This window comes from Chiloscyllium punctatum, chromosome 12 (genome assembly GCF_047496795.1).
Source record: "Chiloscyllium punctatum isolate Juve2018m chromosome 12, sChiPun1.3, whole genome shotgun sequence".
In the NCBI taxonomy this organism is placed as follows: Eukaryota; Metazoa; Chordata; class Chondrichthyes; order Orectolobiformes; family Hemiscylliidae; genus Chiloscyllium; species Chiloscyllium punctatum.
Genome location: NC_092750.1, coordinates 20,271,434 through 20,290,986, shown reverse-complemented (window position 1 = coordinate 20,290,986; position 19,553 = coordinate 20,271,434). Strand labels below are relative to the sequence as shown.

The 19,553-nt window shown below is 42.2% G+C and overlaps 1 protein-coding gene across 1 annotated transcript in view; it reads right to left on the bottom strand.

The window, feature by feature from the left end:
* Window positions 1–6,493: 6,493 nt before the first annotated feature.
* Window positions 6,494–19,553, bottom strand: part of LOC140483657 (mitogen-activated protein kinase 14B) — a 33,289-nt gene continuing 20,229 nt past the window's right edge. The window contains exons 7-12 of the mRNA XM_072582006.1: window positions 18,647–18,761; window positions 16,730–16,801; window positions 15,732–15,811; window positions 9,949–10,027; window positions 9,402–9,575; window positions 6,494–6,647 (exon numbers count right to left, since the gene is read on the bottom strand). Coding sequence (XP_072438107.1) covers window positions 6,586–6,647; window positions 9,402–9,575; window positions 9,949–10,027; window positions 15,732–15,811; window positions 16,730–16,801; window positions 18,647–18,761 — 582 coding nt within the window. The 3' untranslated portion in view covers window positions 6,494–6,585. The remainder of the gene's footprint in view (window positions 6,648–9,401; window positions 9,576–9,948; window positions 10,028–15,731; window positions 15,812–16,729; window positions 16,802–18,646; window positions 18,762–19,553) is intronic.

The window sequence follows — 19,553 nt, the reverse complement described above, 5'->3', positions numbered from 1 at the left end:
CTTGCCCTCCATAAATTTGTGATCACCCAAAGCTCTGCTGGTTGTTCTTTAAATTGTGCTAACTTGCGTTCAACTATCATCTTTAACTAACCTATATTAGCTCCCATTCAAGAAACATTTTTATCTTGAAATAGTTTTTAAATTCCACCTTGGTCTCACTCCTCCTTATCCCCAATCTCCTTCAGTCCCACAACCCTCTTAGACATCTGCTCCCATCTGTTCCCTCCCTATACCTTTCCTTTCTACCTGGCTTTCGTTGGTCAAGATACTCTTTGAAGCCTACCTATTTGAAGAAGCCTTTGGTAACCTGACTTAATGGGCATTCTGGGTGGAGGTCCTGTTCACTGAGAGTTGCAGTCACTCAGGGTGCAGCATCTCTTCATTGATCGATAGCATAATGAGGGAGGAAGTGGCTGCTGCTGGTAATGCACCTATCTAAGGTCAAGGATAGGCAAATGTCACTTCCTAACATCATCTCCGCTCTGTCTCCCCGCTACTCCTGGACAGGAAAATGGCCGCGGGCTGCAAAGGTAAGTATTTATATTATTCACTTACCTTTCCGGCAACCTCCTAGTCCCAACGTCACCTCTGCTCCTGTCTCCTGCTGCTCCCGGACAGGAAAAAAGTGTTGGGGAATGAGCCAGGCCAGGTGGTAGTAGTTGTGGTGGGGGATTTCTTTGGGAATAGTGACCACAATCCTGTAAGTTTTAGAATATTTGTAGACAAAGATGAGAGTGGTCTTAAGGGAAGAGCACTAAACTGGACCAAGGCCAATCAAATTAAAATTCGGCAGGAGCTGGCAAATGTGGATTGGGGGCAGCTATTTGAAGGGAAGTCCACATTTGATACGTGGGAGGCTTTCAAAGGTAGGTTAAAGGTAGTGTAGGATAGGCATGTCACTTTGAAAACAAGGGATAGGAAAGGCAAGATTTGTGAACCACGGATGACAGGAGAAAGTGTGCGACTAGCCAGGAAGAAAAGGGAAGCATCCATAAGGTCCAGGCAGCTAAGAACAGAATGAGCCCTGGAGGAATATCCGGAGAGTAGGATCAATCTTAAACTAATCAAGTGGGCTAAAAGGGGGTCATGAAATAACTTTAGTGAACAGAATTAGGGAGAATCCCAAGGCCTGTTATTCATATATAAGAAACGAGGGTAACTAGAGAAAGGGTAAGGAAGGAAGGTTGTGTGTCAAACCTGAGAGAATGAGTGAGATTCTCAATGATTACTTTGCATCAGTGTTCACGAAGGAGAGAGACATGATGAATGTTGAGATTAGCGATAGAAGTTTGGTTAGTCTGGATCACGTTGACATAAGGAGGGAGGAGGTGTTGGGTAGGCTAAAGGATATTAAGGTGGACAAATCCCCAGGACTGGATGGGATCTATTCCAGGTTGCTGAGGGAGGTGAGAGAGGAAATAGCTGGGGTCCTGACAAATATCTTTGTAGCATCCTTAAACACAGGTGAAGTGCTGGAGGACTGGAGAGTTGCTAATGTTGTCCCCCTATTCAAGAAGGATAGTAAGGATATTCTGGATAAGTACAGACCAGTGAGCCTCACGTCAGTGGTGAGAAAATTGCTGGAGAATGTACTGAGGGAAAGGATCTATTTATATTTGGAAGGGAATGGGCTTATCAATGATAGGCTACATGGTTTTGTGCGGAGAGATCATGCCTTACCAATTTAATAGAGTTCTTTGAGGAAGTGACCAAGTTGATAGATGAAGGAAGAGCTGTAGATGTCATATACATAGACTTTAGTAAGGTATTTGATAATGCTCCCCATGGTAACCTAATGGAGAAATTGAAGTCACATGGTGTGCAGGGTGTTCTAGCTAGGTGGAGCAACAGGAGACAGAGAGTAGTAGTTGAAGGGAGTTTCTTGAAATGGAGAAAGGTGACCAGTGGAGTTCCACAGGGATCAGTGCTGGGGCTACTATTGTTTGTGATGTACATAAATGATCTGGAAGAGGGCATTGTTGGTTTGATCAGCAAGTTCGCAGATGATACGATGATTGGTGGAGTAGCAGAAAGCATAGGAGACTGCTCAAGAATACAGGAGAATATAGATAGACTGGAGAGTTGGGGAGAGAAGTGGCAGATGGAGTTCAATCCAGGCAAACGTGAGGAGATGCATTTTGGAAGATCTCATTCAAGAGCGAACCATTCAGTAAATGGAAGAGCCTTGGGAAAAGTTGATGAGCAGAGAGATCTGGGAGTTCATATTCATTGTACCCTGAAGGTGGCTGTACAGGTGGATAGAGTGATCAATAAGTCATATGGTATGCTTGCCTTCATTGGACGGGGTATTGAGTATAAGAGCTGGCAGGTCATGTTAAAATTGTACAAGACTTTGGTTCGGCCACATTTAGAATACTGTGTTCAGTTCTGATCACCACATTACCAAAAGAATGTGGATGCTTTGGAGAGGGTGCCGAGAAGGTTTACAAGGATATTACCTGGTATGGAAGGTGCTAGCTATGAAGAGAGGTTGAGTAGGGTAGAATTGTTTTCATTAGAAAAAAGGAGATTGAGGGGGAACCTGATTGAGGTCTACAAAATCATGAAGGGTATAGACAGGGTGGATAGAGATATGCTTTTTCCCAGGGTGAGCGATTCAATAAAGAGAGGTCACGCCTTGCTAGCAGAGGTAGTAGAGGCACAGTAGATTCACTTAAGGTGCGTTTGGACAGATGCTTGATAGGGTGGGGAACAGAGGGATACAGATGCTTAGGAATTGGGTGACAGGCTTAGACAGTGGATTTGGATCGGGACAGGCTTGGAGGGCTGAAGGGCCTGTTCCTGGGCTGTAAATTTTCTTTATTCTTTGTTCAAAGGTGGGAGTGATTGCAGAATGGGAGTCATGAGAAAGGGATTGAAGGGCAGTTTCAGCAATCATCTTTCCCTTTATTCTGCATCCGGAGTGGCTTAGAGTGAGGGATCCCTCCCTTTCTCTGCACCTTAAGTGGGCATCAATTGTCACTTAGTGTCAGTTAGTAGTAAGGTCAACCATGAGCTTTCCCACCATCGAATTATTCAGGTTTGTGACTGAAAGGCTGAAAGCAGGCTCCTCATGGGAGGGCATTAAATGCTGCCATTATCTAACATGGTTCAGTATTCTATTTTGTTTAATAATGCATATGTGAAATGCCTTGGGATGTTTTATAATGTTAAAGGTGCTATATTAATATACATTACGAATAAAATGTTCTTGAGTTTTTAGGCAGCTAAGAGTTGTTGAGGGATAAGTGTCTCATACACAAGAGGAACTGACCTCTTTAAAACTCGAAGGACATGGGCATTTTGTTTAAGAGCAAGTAAGATAGTTCAGGCCAAGATTGCCCATAGCTGGAGGATGAAGGGTGTTGTGTTGTATAAGAGTTTGAAAGGATTAATAGTAAAGTGTGACCACTATAATTATACCAGACTTGATGAGAAAACAGCTTTGGATATCAATGGAATAAAATACTAGACTTTGTATAAATTGTGTGTGAAATTATTTAGTGACAAACCATCCATGTCCTTCTCCTCGGGTTCTGTAATATGTACATTGTATCAGTGTAACTTGTATTCATAGAAACACAGAAAATAGATGCAGGAAATGGCCATTCGGCCCTCCAAGCCTGCACCACCATTCAACATGATCATGGCCAATCACACAATTTCAGGATTTTACTCCCACTTTCTCTCCATACCCTTTGATCCCTTTAGCTGCAAAGGCCATATCCAGCTCCCTCTTGAATATATCTAATGAAGTGGCTCCGACAACTTCCTGTGTGAGAGAATTCAACAGGTTCTTAACTCAGAGTGAAGAAATTCTTCCTCATCTCAGTCCTGACTGGCTTGCCCCTTACCTTTAGACTGCTCATATGCAATAATACCCATGCCTCTTCTCACTAGGCTAGCAAGTGGTTTTCTTCTAACACACCTTCCACCCTAAATGAGGACGTTAGCAGTAAACTTATCCCACGTTGAGAAACTAGCACAATGTAACATAGTGTTCGGTGGTGAGGATTTCTGACGTGACAAAGGCTGGGTTGATCAACAGTTATGTGGTGATAGCTGTTGCTTAAATGAAGAGAAACTGAGAAACTATTTTTGAATAGCTTATTGGACAGCACAGTGAGTATTCAGGGAAATAATTACATCATATAGAACAAGTTTAACTTGTGTGGATGTTGATTGGGAGTGGTAAACTTGCACTTATCACTATTCACTGACATCTGTCAGAAATGATTTGAAGGTGCTGGTGTTGGACTGGGGTGGTCAAAGTCAAAAATCATACAGTTTTTGAATCTTTCAGAAATCCAGTATAGTCATAGAGACGTACAGCATAGAAACAGACTCTTTGGTCCAACTCATCCATGCTGACTGGATATCCTAACCTAATCGAGCCCTGTTTGCCAGCACTTGGCCCATATCTCTCTAAACCCATTATATTCACATACCCATCCAGAGGCTTTTTAAATATTGTCATTGCACCAGCCTCCACCACTTCCTCTGGCAGCTCATTCTATACATGCACCACCCTCTGTGTGAAAAAGTTGCCCCTTAGGTCTCTTTTATACCTTTCCCCTCTCACCCTAAAGTTCTGGACTCCCCCAACCCAGGGAAAAGACCGTGTCTATTTACCCTATCCATTGATGTGACGTTTGATGTCAAGTTGGTCTCTGAAAGACATCATCAGCTTCAATACTCAATATAGTCAACATGATTGGAATTCTTCCATTACTGCTATAGGCCTCTATCAGCACACAGAACAACTAACAAACAAATGAAGTATGTCCTGAAAAAGTAACTGGGGTTCTAATTTTGTAAAACTAGTTTTCTTCTATGACATTCTGGAATAATTCTAGGTTGTGTTCCATGGCTTTGAGCACCTCTGTTACCTCCACGTGGAACGGTATCAACTGGCTTTTCTGTCATGTAGTAGCTTCTGTACATATAGCCGATGACCAGCAGAGGTCAGTAGACAGCAATCAGGCTGCAGGAAAAATAGGCAATATTTTAAAAAGTTAACATTTCGAGTCCAGTCACCTTTCCTCAGTTCTGAACATTAACTCTGCTTTCTCTCCACAGATGTTGCCAGACCTGCTGAGCTTTTCCAGCAGTTTCGGTTTTCATTTCTGATTTCCAGCATCTGCAATTATTTTCAGTTTTTATATATTTGAAAAACTTGCCTCGCTCTGAGGCCAATTGCAGCACTCATGGTTAACAGCCAACTTAGCACAAATCAGGAATCGATGGGAACTTTAGATCAGGACTGGCACAACCACCAAGTAGTTACCTGGAGGAACAAAATTTGGGCGGCACAAAAACAATGAACTATTCATGAAGCTGCTTAAGTAAGGAAACAGACTTCAGCAGTGGGGACAAAAGACTTAGATTCCCTACAGTGTGGAAACAGGCCCTTTTGTCCCGATAAGTCCACACCAACCCTCCAAAGAGTAACCCACCCAGACCCATTTCTCTATGACTAAAGCACCTAACATTATGGGCAATTTAGAATGGCCAATTCACCGAGCCTACACATCTTTTGATCTGTGGGAGGAAACCAGAGCACCCAGAGGAAACCCATACTAACACAGGGAGAACATGCAAACTCCACACAGGCAGTTGCTGAAGGCTGGAATCGAACCTGGGTCCCTGGTGCTGTAAAGCAGCAGTGCTGAGTCACTGTGCCGCCCCATAAAATAAATCTACTGATCTACATCCACACGTATTGACACATAGATTTTAATGTACTTATGAAATTTTCAGAAAGACAGAAATATATCTATGCTGCTGTGTTGGAAATCTGTACATCTACATGAATATTTAAAAACTGCAATTCAGAAAATATAAAATAACATAATATTTTTGTGTAACTTGTGCATAAAATAATCTAGAAACTGTTGCAAGAACACACTACGAACCACCCTGTATATTTTAAAGTGCATTTTTTGTACAAAGCCTGTGAAGTGTGTAAAGTAATGATAATGTACAGTCATTATCATAATATTTTGCTTTATCATGTGCAGTAAATCTAAGTATAAATCAGAACTTTTTCAGAACAATGCACAAGATTGATTTCCAAAAGTGAATCAGGAGGACAGAGAAGGACAGGGTCATAAAACTAAAAGATTGTGCAGGGCCCTTAATGCCTTTGCACGAGTCCTGCTTTGCAGTACATCCAAGTAACACCTTTAAAAATTCATCTAAAGTAACCTGAGTCTCACTCTGTTTAAGAAAGTTTCTTGAGTTAGTTGCAGGATGACGGTCATTTACTTGAGTAAACATTTGTAGCTGCTTAACCTTGCTATAAGTTGATATTATTGGAAAGCTTTTGGTCCACAGCAGGTCTGGGTTGAATCCATTTGCCTGGAATTTACTGTTTTATTTCTTGTCGTTGTACCTTTGCTGGAAGTAACTTTGATATTACATTTGAAAAGTTGCTGCTTTGTGTAGCAAAGGAAGGAAATGGATACAAAGAAATTTGCATCAATGACACATCTTAAGGATTTCAACTTCAGTTTTTAATGATGTAAAAAAAATGAATCAGCATTGTCTCATTTTAAAAGTATCATGAAGCATGATTGAGAGGCATCATGTTGCCATTTGTCTTGGATTGTCTGGGTCAAAGGTTGTGATCTCCATGTGAAGAAGGCCTACAAAAATAAAAGCACAAACCATTACATATGGAAATATTTAATATGCAACAATATCAATTGAAACAGCCTGTTATTTTCCTTGCAAATCTAATCTGCATATTCCAGGACATTTGGACAACCACATTGGCCTTTAAATGCTCACGTGATATCCCATGATGTCCAACAGTATTTCTGGCCATGTTCAGGACGGGTTTGGAACATACTCTGCTTCCTTCTCTAAGCCCCGTTATTCCCTTCCTATTGATACGCAGCAAACCAACCCTTTCCCTGTCACGAATAACTCTCCAGCTATTTCTCCACTTTATAGTGTACTCTGCCCCTTACTGTTTGTTAAACGTGATAATGTTCCTGTTTTGGTATTTAATTATAATGTCAATACCAGATTAAGGGCACATCCAGTTATAGACACTCAAGCTAAAAAGTTACTACCCTTTCTATCTCGCACCCATTTCAATTGATGATCACAATCGAGCCTGAAGGTACGTAACTCACATATAAATGTACCGTCTGACTAGCCATTTCCAAATGTAGGGGACAGTGATTATGGCAAGTACCATTTCATTGGTGACTATGCTCCAAATAGCAAAGACAGATCAGGAGCTTCACTTTCTTCCCCACAAGGTAATGGTCCAATCTCACACCTGATTGTCACTCTCAAAATTATTCATTCTAAGGAAGTGGTTTCAGGATACAGTGAGAGAAAACTTGTGTAGATCATTTCCCAGCATTGGGAGTAAGCAATGAGGAAAACTGATGCACATAAAAACATTACAAGAGAAACAGTGTAGCAGGAGTTCAGTCCAATTAGGTGTCAATGTCTTCCCAAATCCAGCAGAAAGCTTATAAAATCAATGCTGCAAAAACCAGGAAATGTATGCATCCCTAAGATAGGACAGCAACACACATCTTAATTGCACTCTTACCGTCAGAAAGAAAGAGCAGGAAGTTTTAGCCATGTCATATAGAGTCGTACAGCACAAAAATAGACCCTTCAGTCCAACCGGTCCATTCCGATCATAATCCCAAACTAGACTAATCCCATCAACCTGCTCCTGGGCCATATCCCTTCAATGTTAACTGAAATTATATTTTCCTGCTATAAGCTTGTAACAAGTTGATCAGCGTTTAAATAAACACCAGTGAATAAGTGACACTAATCAGTACAAATTCAACTATCCGTCTCGACATCTTGACAGTTTTTGTCGTACATGTATTATCACGGTATAAGCAAGGAACAGAAAATCAATTTGGAAAACTATGGATATAAAGAACCTATGTAATAAAAAATGCAATAGGTCACTTCTTTAAAAGTAATTGTTTTTCAGCCCAAAGTGATGAGCTATATGAATCCCTTCATACACTAAAGCATTCAACATACTGAATTAGCCTCAGAGAAGCCATGTTACCCTCAGTCGGGAAAAGCCAACTACTATTTAACTACACCGAATTGACTGAATAAAATATCTGCAGCCATTTCCATCTGGAATTTATACATTGCCAAAGATAAGTTGCCAGCTGTGCAATTACATTTTCAGCCCGTCATGACAATGGTAAAGTCTAGCCTATCAATTTCAACTTCGATTGTCAGACTTTCATACCAGAGACTGTCGTTGACAGAATGGCTGTTTTTAAGATAGATAAATTAATAATTTTAGGTGGCCACTGTGATCATCTGAACATCTTGAGAAGAAAATAATGTGAGATAAATAGTTTGAGCCAAAGTTAATATTTCATCAAAACCCAGTCAGATCTGAAAGAACTCTTGCTCCTATTTTTGATTCACACCGTTCTGGAAGTATTGCAGATTGGGATGAACATCATTTGCAGGTTATACAGGTTGAAAGAACTACAATGCTAGATATGGGGATATACAGCTGAACTATATTTCAGGCAAAACAGTTTTTGGGCAGAGAGAAGAAAATGGATTCAAAACAGCAGAACTGGATGTCTTGCCTTAAGTCTCCCTGTTCCTCAACCTCTCTGATGATTATGGCTACTGAAATGCGATTCGGAGAAATACTTATTCTCTGAACTAAAGAACATCTCCAAACCATGCTCCTGCTGAGGATATAATTCACCATTTAAGCAACGTTGCCTCAGGTTTTTAAACCCAAAACCTCAAGGATCCTAGGACTTTTTAAGCTGCATCTTCTTTATTGTCCTGTTTCTACTAAACACTCTCTTTAAAAAACTTTATACTTGTATTCATGTTTATACTTGATGACGTTTTATTATTTATCACAGGGTTAGCAAGTAATAAAATTCCTCTCTCTTTCACTCAAGAGAACTCCTTCATTGTAATCTACTTAACAATATTTTAATTGTCCTTTAATATATTTGTAAGCTAAAAATAAATAAAAATATTGTTGCAACAGATCAAGGGAGGATTAGGAAAGAGGAGCCAATTAACACATCCTCACCTGGTCATATCAAACTATGGATTAACTAGTTCTTTCTCACAAATCTTTATACAATGTGGAAGTATTCTAATGTACAATACCATGAAATACAGTGTACTAAGTAAATCATGCCTAAGTCTTTCCTGCACAACAGCTTACAGTTCTGCCTGTACCACTAGCATGAAGAGTCAAGTGAGGTTGGATTCTCAGCTCACTGGGAGGTCGAGACTCATCACCCCATGAATGGAAGCAGTACCTCTCCATTTCATTTCAACCATGGACAGTCACCATACTGAGTTATGAAAAGTCAAAAAGGTACATTGCAAAGTGAGAAACACTGAATAAAATTTACTTTTCCATTCTTCAATCTTTAGGTCTAGATTTTCAAAGGAATCATCGTATGGTTCTGCCACTGGCTCATTATCTGGATCATGGTGCTCAATAAGATATGGATGCGCTAAAGCATCACAAGCAGTAATTCTCTCATCAGGGTCTAGGTGCAGCATCTTTTCCAGCAAATCAACCGCTAGAAGAGAAGAGGGAGAGACAGAAATGGATCAGTTAATGTGGTCTCAAGCCTTATGCTCTATACATCCAGGATACACAGATGTTGATGTACAATATTGTTCCACACCCACTCTCCTTGAACAGTGATCAGTACTCTCAATATGAAGACTCTATTTAGCCTATTTTCATGTTGTTCTTTAATTATAACTTTTGTTTTATTTTTAATTTTCTACACCCATCTATTCCATTCCTAAAGCCTCCAGACTATTGACTGTTCTGAAGAATGTCAATTTATTATAGAGAAGATGGAACTAGCCTTGTGTAATTACCCCCACTTTAGCAAAGCCTCCCCTCACACACTCCTAAATTAACTTTGGCAGTAATTCCAATACCTTGTTTATTCATCGTGGGAAAAACCTGCTGAAAATCTTTCTTCTGCTTTGGTGTGAGAGAGCAAACATAGTTTCTTGCCTGAAAAGATCCAAACATGTTAATTGCAAACAAAGCTTACACAATTGAAGCCAGAGTAGATTGGAGTAGATTCCCTTACAGTGTGGAAACAAGCCCTTCAGCACAAGTCCACACTGACCCTCCGAAGGGTAACCCACCCAGACCCATTACCCTCTGATTAATGCATCTAACACTATGGGCAATTTAAGTATGGCCAAATCACCTAAGTTGCGCATCTTTGGACTGTGGGACAAAACCGGAGCACCCGGAGGAAACCCACACAGACACAGGGGGAATGTGCAAACTCCACACAGACAGTCGTCCGAGGCTGGAGTTGAACCCGAGTCCCTGGCACTGTGAGGCAGCAGTGCTAACCACTGAGCCACCATGCCGTCCTACAGTAGATCATACAGTTCATAGCTCTGTATTCAATACGGTCATGGCTGGGATTAATGTTTTAATTATTGTTATATGCTGATGATTAAAACTGTTTACCTATAGCTAGACTTAAATTATTTGTAATCCGCATTATAGGAAGGATGTGGAGGTTTTGGAAAGAGTGCAGAGGAGATTTACTAGGATGTTGCCTGATATGGAGGGAAGGTCATATGAGGAAAGGCTGAGGGACTTGAAGCTGTTTTCATTAGAGAGAAGAAGGTTGAGAGGTGATTTAATTGAGACGTACAGGATAAGCAGAGCCTTTTTCCTCGGATGGTGATCGCTAGCATGAGGGGACATAGCTTTAAATTGAGGGGTGATAGATATAGGACAGATGTCAGAGGTAATTTCTTTACTCAAAGTATTAGGGGTGTGGAACACACTGCCTGTAATAGTAGTAGACCCGCCAACTTTAAGGGCATTTAAATGGTCATTGGATAAACATATGGATGAAGATGGAATAGTGTAGGTTAGATAGGCTTCAGACTGGTTTCACAGGTCAGCGCAACAGAGAGCTAAAGGGCCTGTACTGTGCTGAAATGTTCTATGTCTATGTCCAAATAATGATTAGTGTTCAAGACAGAAACCTGATCAGTGCTTCTATCAATTAGGATGTGAAAGTCAGGCAAATTAGGGAGCTTTCTGTGCTTCCTGCAATCTTTAACTTGTGATAACGACTCTGGAAATGGTGAGACGAGGTTTCCAGCACACTACCCCAGTGAGTTGCAACACCCTGTACTGGATTAGTGGTGCTGGAAGAGCACAGCAGTTCAGGCAGCATCCAACGAGCAGCGAAATCGACGTTTCGGGCAAAAGCCCTTCATCAGGAATAAAGGCAGTGAGCCTGAAGCATGGAGAGATAAGCTAGAGGAGGGTGGGGGTGGGGAGAGAGTAGCATAGAGTACAATGGGTGAGTGGGGGAGGAGATGAAGGTGATAGGTCAAGGAGGAGAGGGTGGAGTGGATAGGTGGAAAAGAAGATAGGCAGGTCAGACAAGTCAAGGAGACAGTAACTGAGCTGGAAGTTTGAAACTAGGATGAGGTGGGGGAAGGGGAAATGAGGAAGCTGTTGAAGTCCACATTGATGCCCTGGGGTTGAAGTGTTCCGAGGCGGAAGATGAGACGTTCTTCCTCCAGGCGTCTGGTGGTGAGGGAGCGGCGGTGAAGGAGGCCCAGGTCCTCCATGTCCTCGGCAGAGTGGGAGGGGGAGTTGAAATGTTGGGCCACGGGGCGGTTTGGTTGATTGGTGCGGGTGTCTCGGAGATGTTCCCTAAAGCGCTCTGCTAGGAGGCGCCCAGTCTCCCCAATGTATAGGAGACCACATCGGGAGCAACGGATACAATAAATGATATTGGTGGATGTGCAGGTGAAACTTTGATGGATGTGGAAGGCTCCTTTAGGGCCTTGGATAGAGGTGAGGGAGGAGGTGTGGGCACAGGTTTTACAGTTCCTGCGGTGGCAGGGGAAAGTGCCAGAATGGGAGGGTGGGTCGTAGGGTGGTGTGGACCAGACCAGGTAGTCACGGAGGGAACGGTCTTTGCGGAAGGCGGAAAGGGGTGGGGAGGGAAATATATCCCTGGTGGTGGGGTCTTTTTGGAGGTGGCGGAAATGTTGGTGGATGATTTGGTTGATGCGAAGGTTTGTAGGGTGGAAGGTGAGCACCAGGGGCGTTCTGTCCTTGTTACGGTTGGAGGGGTGGGGTGTGGACGAGATGCGTTGGAGGGCATCTTTAACCACGTGGGAAGGGAAATTGTGGTCTCTAAAGAAGGAGGCCATCTGGTGTGTCCTATGGTGGAACTGGTCCTCCTGGGAGCAGATACGGCAGAGGCAGAGAAATTGGGAATACGGGATGGCATTTTTGCAAGAGATAGGGTGGGAAGAGGAGTAATCCAGGTAGCTATGGGAGTCGGTGGGTTTGTAAAAAATTTCAGTGTCAAGTCGGTCGTCACTAATAGAGATGGAGAGGTCCAGGAAGGGGAGCGAGGTGTCAGAGATAGTCCAGGTAAATTTAAGGTCAGGGTGGAATGTGTTGGTGAAGTTGATGAATTGCTCAACCTCCTCGCAGGAGCACGAGGTGGCGCCAATGCAGTCATCAATGTAGCGGAGGAAGAGGTGGGGAGTGGTGCTGGTGTAATTACGGAAGATTGAACGCATTTCTCTTCATCTCAGTCTAAAATGATCTTTCTCCTACCATGAGACTATTCTCCCATGTTTTAGATTTCTTCATCAGTGGAGATAATCTCTCAGCATTTACACTATTAATCCCCTTTGGAATCTTTCAATGCTTCAAGGAGGTCACCTCCCATTCTTATAAACTCTAGAGATACACGTCGCAATCACCCTCTTATCGCAGGTATACTTATCTGGCAAACAATGTCAAATGAAGAAACCCAAAGTTCAGAGTAGTGAACATCCCACATCTCCATTGTATTATTAAAAGTGATTTAGGCTTGATTTCACATGGCTTAGTGAGTAAATTCAGAGTGTATTTGAGCCACATTCACCAGCACATTTCCAGCGAATATCTGTGCTGAGATCTCTGATCTCATAGACCCAGAGACTCAGCACAACATTATGTCTGCACTACTCAACATAGAGTCATAGAGATGTACAGCATGGAAACAGACCCTTCGGTCCACAGAGCTCTGACTACACCAGTCCCATTTTCCAGATTTTGCCTCAGAGCCTTGGAGGCTACAGCAATGCAAGTGAATATCAAAATACTGCTTAAATGTTATAACAGTTGCTGAGTCAGTCACGTTTTCAGGCAGTGGGTTCCAAATGCCTACCACCCTCTAGCTGAAGGAAAAATTCTCTTCAACTTTTCTCTTAACCTTCTGCATTAAATGTATGCTTCCTAATTATTGACAACTCTACTAATGAAAACAAGTGCCTTCCTATCCATCCTATCAATTTGCCTCAATATTATACACTTATTTGAAGTTCCTTTTCAACCTTCAATGCTCCAAGGAAAACAACCTCAGCCTGTTCAAAGTTTTCCTCATTGCTCAGACCCTCCAACCCATCTTTCCAAGATGGTGGCAGAGTAGCCAGAGCTTGTCTACTCCATACAATCCTCTTCTATATTTTTCTCTTTATTCTGTATGTTTTTCCTCTCCTTTTCTTTTTCTTCTGCCAGCAGCCAGAGCATGGTGGGATGGGGGCAAGCGACCCAGAGCACAGCAATGGCGGCCTGCAGGTCCGGAGCAAAGCAGGGACGGCCGATGGCCTGGAGCAGAGTGAGGGCAGCCAGCAGCCTGGAGTGGGGACAACCAGCGGGCCTGGAGTGGAGTGGGGATGACTAGCAGCCTGGAGTGGAGCGGGGATGACCAGTGGCCCAGAGTGGAGCAGGAATGGTCAGCGGGCCTGGAGCAGAGTGAGAGCGACGCAGAGTGGGGCGGGAATGGTCAGTGAGTCGGGAGCTGAGCAGGGATGACCAGAAGCCTGGAGCAGAGTGAGAGCCGCCCAGAGCAGAGTGAGGATGGTCAGCGGGTCTGGAGCGGAGATGGCTTCTGGTTAGGAACTGGTGGAACCCAGTCAGACCACGTGGAAGCCCTTATAGGTAGACATGAAATGTCTCTCTTAGCTTTATTTCTTATTTTCCCAGCATATATATATCTGTAATGTAGTGTAATTTTTTCTTTATTTTCTCTATTTTGTTGTACCTAAAGGTGCTACCATGTGTTGGCAACTATTCTACACTGTCCACTGTACTCTCTTTTGTAACTTGAGTACATGTGACAATACACCCAGATTCCAATTCTAAATATTCTAAGTATCCTGGTGGATCAGATCTCCTCTACATGCTCTCTAACGCAATTGCATTCTTCCTAAACGCAGTGACCAGAATTGCATTCAATACTCCAGTTATGGCCGAACCAGCATTTTATACAGTTACAGCATAACCTCCCTCCTCTTGTATTCTATGCCTCAGCCAGTAAAAGCAAGTATCCTATATGGCTTCGCAACCTGCCCTGCTAACTTCGGGGATCTGTAGAAATGCACATCAAGGTCTCTTTGATCTTCAGTACTTTCCTTGGTCCTACCATTCCTTGCATCATTCCTTGTCTTGTTAGCCCCATCCAAATAAGCCCTACCTCATACCTTTTAGAAGTTGAATCCCATTTGCCACTGCTCTGCCCACTTAACAAGCCCTTTGATATCCTCCTGCAATTAATGTCTATCAACTGTGATGTCAGGAGGAATCTGATAATAAGCATCAATCTCTAAGAAGAGATCAATTTGCCTGGCTTCTTACATTTGGACACTGTTCAGGAATTGTGGCTGGAGAGGACAAATACAAAAATCAGCTGGTGAAAGTATCAGCTTATCACTTGATGCACTTTTAGTTAAATAGGTTGTCACTCAGTCTTGGCTTACAGTAAACGAATGGTCATTTGACTAAGACGCACGGCCTGTCAGAAGTTAATGCTGTCAGAGGAAGACACAGAGCGACTAGCAAATGGCTTTGGTGTATTAATACAGCGTATACGTATGGGCGGCACGGTGGCGGCACGGTGGCGTATGGGCGGCACGGTGGCACAGTGGTTAGCACTGCTGCCTCACAGTGCCAGAGACCTGGGTTCAATTCCCGCCTCAGGCGACTGACTGTGTGGAGTTTGCACGTTCTCCCCGTGTCTGCGTGGGTTTCCTCCGGGTGCTCCGGTTTCCTCCCACAGTCCAAAGATGTGCAGGTCAGGTGGATTGGCCATGTTAAATTGCCCATAGTGTTAGGTAAGGGGTAGATGTAGGGGTATGGGTGGGTTGCGCTTCGGCGGGGCGGTGTGGGCTTGTTGGGCCGAAGGGCCTGTTTCCACACTGTAAGTAAGTAATCTAATCTAAGTAAAGTAAAGTAAGTAAAGTAAAAGTATACAGTGGCAGAGAGAAAAATATTCTAAGGATCTTCTGAAAATCTATTCTTATTCTCCAACAAATAAAAATGGTCTTTTTCTTCATATTAATTACAGCACTGTGGCTCAGTGATGGTGACCTTGTCTTTGACAATCAATTTGTGGGTTGAAATCAACTCCCAAAAAAAAGTAAACCGATCTGACACTCCAGCGAGCAGATTAATATTGGAAATACTTTCAAATAAAATGTAAAGGAAAGATCCCATTTGCCCTCTCAGCTGAATGGAGTAAACCCACAGTAATATTTGTCAAGTGGAATGGTCAATATTTTTATGAACCACCTCAATAGCTAGTGCTTCCAAATAAACCTGTTGGGATTCTCTGGTGTTGCGTGATTTTTAATATTTTTAAAGATGGTTTGGGTAATCTTATACATACCTCTTCACTCTGCATCTTATCCACCAGGGCTGGTGGAGGCGTTCCTGTCACATTCATGATCTTTGTCAGTTGATCAAAATCTTCAAGGGAGAGTTAAAGGAATTACCAAAGTAATTTGCCATAGAGACTAGAACTAGGGGACACAGGTTATAAATGAAGGATAAAAAGAGAAAACGCAGCAGAAACTCAGAGGATCTGGAAGCATCTGTGGTCACAGAGTCATACAGCATGGAAACAGACCCTTCGGCCCAACTCGTCTATGCCAACCAGGTTTCCTAAACTGAACTCGGCCTATTTGCCTGCATTTAGTCTATATCCCTCTAAATCTTTCCTTTCCATGTACATATCCAAATGCCTTTTAAATGTTGCAATTACACTCACCTCTAACATTTTTTCCAGCAACTTTTATATATATTATTATATGGAATCATATCTGTATTTGTATTTGCAGAAACAGAATTAATATTTCAAGTCCGACATGACTCTCCCTCAGAAGTTCTGAAAGTGTTCAAATGGAGTCATAAAGTAAAATAAACCAGAAAAAAAATTAAAATTTCATGATTTTTAGAGTTTTTTAAAAATTTGTAGCCATTATTTGCTTTAAATAACAACTGACAGATTATATTACCACTGCAGTTAAAGCGTAGATGCAATTAAATTCAGTATCAAGTTGCAATTGGCATCAGAGTGAAGAGGCGATAGAGTTCTTTTGCATTGGAGTCAGTTCTGGTGCTGATAACTGATTTACTCCCAGCAACATTAAAGGCCATGCAAAGCTAAACACCATTACCTTTCCACTTCACTTCAGAAGTTTCCAATTAAGCTGAGAGTAATTGTTTGACCTTGTAGAGGCAGAGGATGATTAAAATGTGTTCCACCTGAACCTATGGGTTAAGCAAAATGCATCTGTTGTTTCTGAAATCTGCGTTCACCCAGCAATGGATCAAGCTTCTTCTCATTCAAATGAACCGATCAGATCGCATATCACTCAAGGATACGGTCAAATCCGGGGAAGATCACAGATCTTGTGACCATTTCAGCCAAGATGCAGCCCACTGACCAAATATCCACTGCACAGAAGGATAAAAGAATAGAAAACAAGAGTTAGACTAATATACCAGAAATAACAACATTGTACTTAAAAAAAAATTGCGTTTTTTGAGGTGTTGAATGTGATGAAGCACCGGACGAATGAACGAATTATATTATTGTAAGAATTCTTTCATCCTCATTCTCCTTTAGCTGCCCATCACATTTTCCATTCACTCATCACCTCCCTGTGTTCAAGAAAGTGGTTTGTATTTTATGATAATGGAATACTATAATTCTACACAATACATGCCAATTCTTTTCAAAAACTCCAACATGCTAAAAGGTCAAAAAGGAAACATGGGTCAAGCAGCTTCTGTGAAAAAGCAGAAGACGGTCAGTCTATGTTTCAGATCTCTTCCAGACGTCTTACTTTGGAAACTCACGCCCGAAATCATAAAATTTTGACTGTTTGGCTAAGAATCCCAGACTTTTTTTTATTTTCAGATTTCATAAAATCAGCATCAGGAAAAGATGAACAGAGAATGTCTCTTTTCTCTGAAAAGAGAAGACTCAAAGATGGACCCAAAACAGTAGATACAGAAAGCACATTCCCGCTTCTGGCGAAGACCATATTTAGAGGGTCACCCAGAATCAGCTAGGGTGGCACGGTGGCACAGTGGTTAGCACTGCTGCCTCACAGTGCCAGAGACCTGGGTTCAATTCCCGCCTCAGGCGACTGACTGTGTAGAGTTTGCACGTTCTCCCCGTGTCTGTGTGGGTTTCCTCCGGGTGCTCCGGTTTCCTCCCACAGTCCAAAGATGTGCAGGTCAGGTGAATTGGCCATGCTAAATTGCCCGTAGTGTTAGGTAGGGGTAGATGTAGGGGTATGGGTGGGTTGCGCTTCGGCGGGGCGGTGTGGACTTGTTGGGCCGAAGGGCCTGTTTCCACACTGTAAGTAATCTAATCTAATTTAATCTAATTCAGAAGAAATTTCTTTACCCAGAGAGCAGTGCGTATGTGGAACCTAATACTCGATAAATTAGTTAAGATTGATAGTTTGAAGGGAAGATTGTAGTTTGCCTGGATTTGGTACCTCGAGGGTTCACTTGTAAAGGATTGCAGAATAATTAAGAAACACCTCCACAATTATCAGGAACATTCTACATTTCCAAGCTCCTATTCTTAATGAGTGGGCAACAACAGCAAAGGCTAGATGGCTATTCAACCTTTGGGCAACACAGCCCAGGCTAAGCAACAGGGCCTGAATTTACCTCCATGAATGGGTTTTGACGCACATTAGAATCTCAGCCTCAACACACATGAGAAGATGGTAGTGAAGTGGCCATGACCATGGACAATGTAATCCAGAGATCCAGGCTTTGGGAGCACGTGTTCAACTCCCATCATGGCATCTCATGGAATTTCAGTTCAATGAATAAAATCTGGAATTGAAAGCTAGTTACAATAATGGTGTCACGAAACTGCAAAATTGTAAACCCATCCGGTTCACTTATGCCCTTTAGGGAAGGAAACTGCCATCCATACCTGGTCTAGTCTACATGTGACTCCAGATCTTTAGTAATGTGATTGACTCTTAACTGTCCTCTGCAGTTAATGGCCTAGCATAGCACTCAAGCTCAATGAATTAATGAAAGGTAACAAATATAAGTCCTGTCAGCAACCCTCATGTAATATGAATGACCAGGAAACAAAAGCCAATTGAATCAATATTGAACCAATATTGCTATTAATACTACTGGCAACAGCTGAGGTAGACTAACCAGCAGTGAAATCTTACACTTGCATCACAATTACTGACTGAATTGTTTCAGTGAACTATCCGGGCTGCCTCATTATACTGTCAGGCTACCAGAGATTCCCACCTGAGTAACCGTAGTGCATCCAATTCAGAATGATCTCTGGAGGTCGGTACCAACGAGTTATAACGTAACCCGTCATTTCTGTCTCAGTCGGACGAGCTAGTCCAAAATCTAAGATCTGAGAGGAAAGTTATTTAGACAGGAAATAATAACAAATGGAAACATATAGGACAGAATGAAAGCATTGAAGTCCAAAGTTTAAAATAACCAATTATTTCTGCCTCTTTCTTGCAATAATAAGTCAATCCAGAATCCTGAGATCATTCTGATCATATGTTTAATATAATTGGTGATTTAACAAGTAAGTTGCTGGTTCAAGACCAGGAAAGGATGAAGGTTGTTTAGATTCGGTTACTTTCACAGAAGGGGTCAATCTGAATAGGGTTCTGTCAGTTTGTCGTTTAACGCCTACAGCTAGAACTCAGAGTCTGACTAACTCTACTCTGACTAACCTCTATAACTGTTGCATATGAATCTGAAGGATCTGAAAGGGTTAATATTTGATTGTGTGCAATAAACAACACCAATATGGGTGAGTGAAGTATGATTGTGTGGGAAACAGACTATAGGCTAAGCCCTTTCTACAGCCTATTCTTATAACCTGTAAATATTTGCAGACATGCAATAATGACATCTTGTTTACTCTTCAAGACTCCTCTCATTGGATCAAATGGGGGCTACACTCATATGGTCAAGGCTACAGAAGCCCCTAAAGAAACCACACACTGAGAAAATATGGATAGCAGTACACACCACAGCGATTCCTTTGAGGAAGTGACAAGTCTGGCCTTAAGTGCTTCCCTTCTTTTAATCACTTCCCTCCTTTTAATCACTTCACCACTGGCTGCCTTCCCTTCAGTTCAGCTTGGAATTCTCTTCCTAAATCTCTCTCTATTCCTTCACCCAGCTT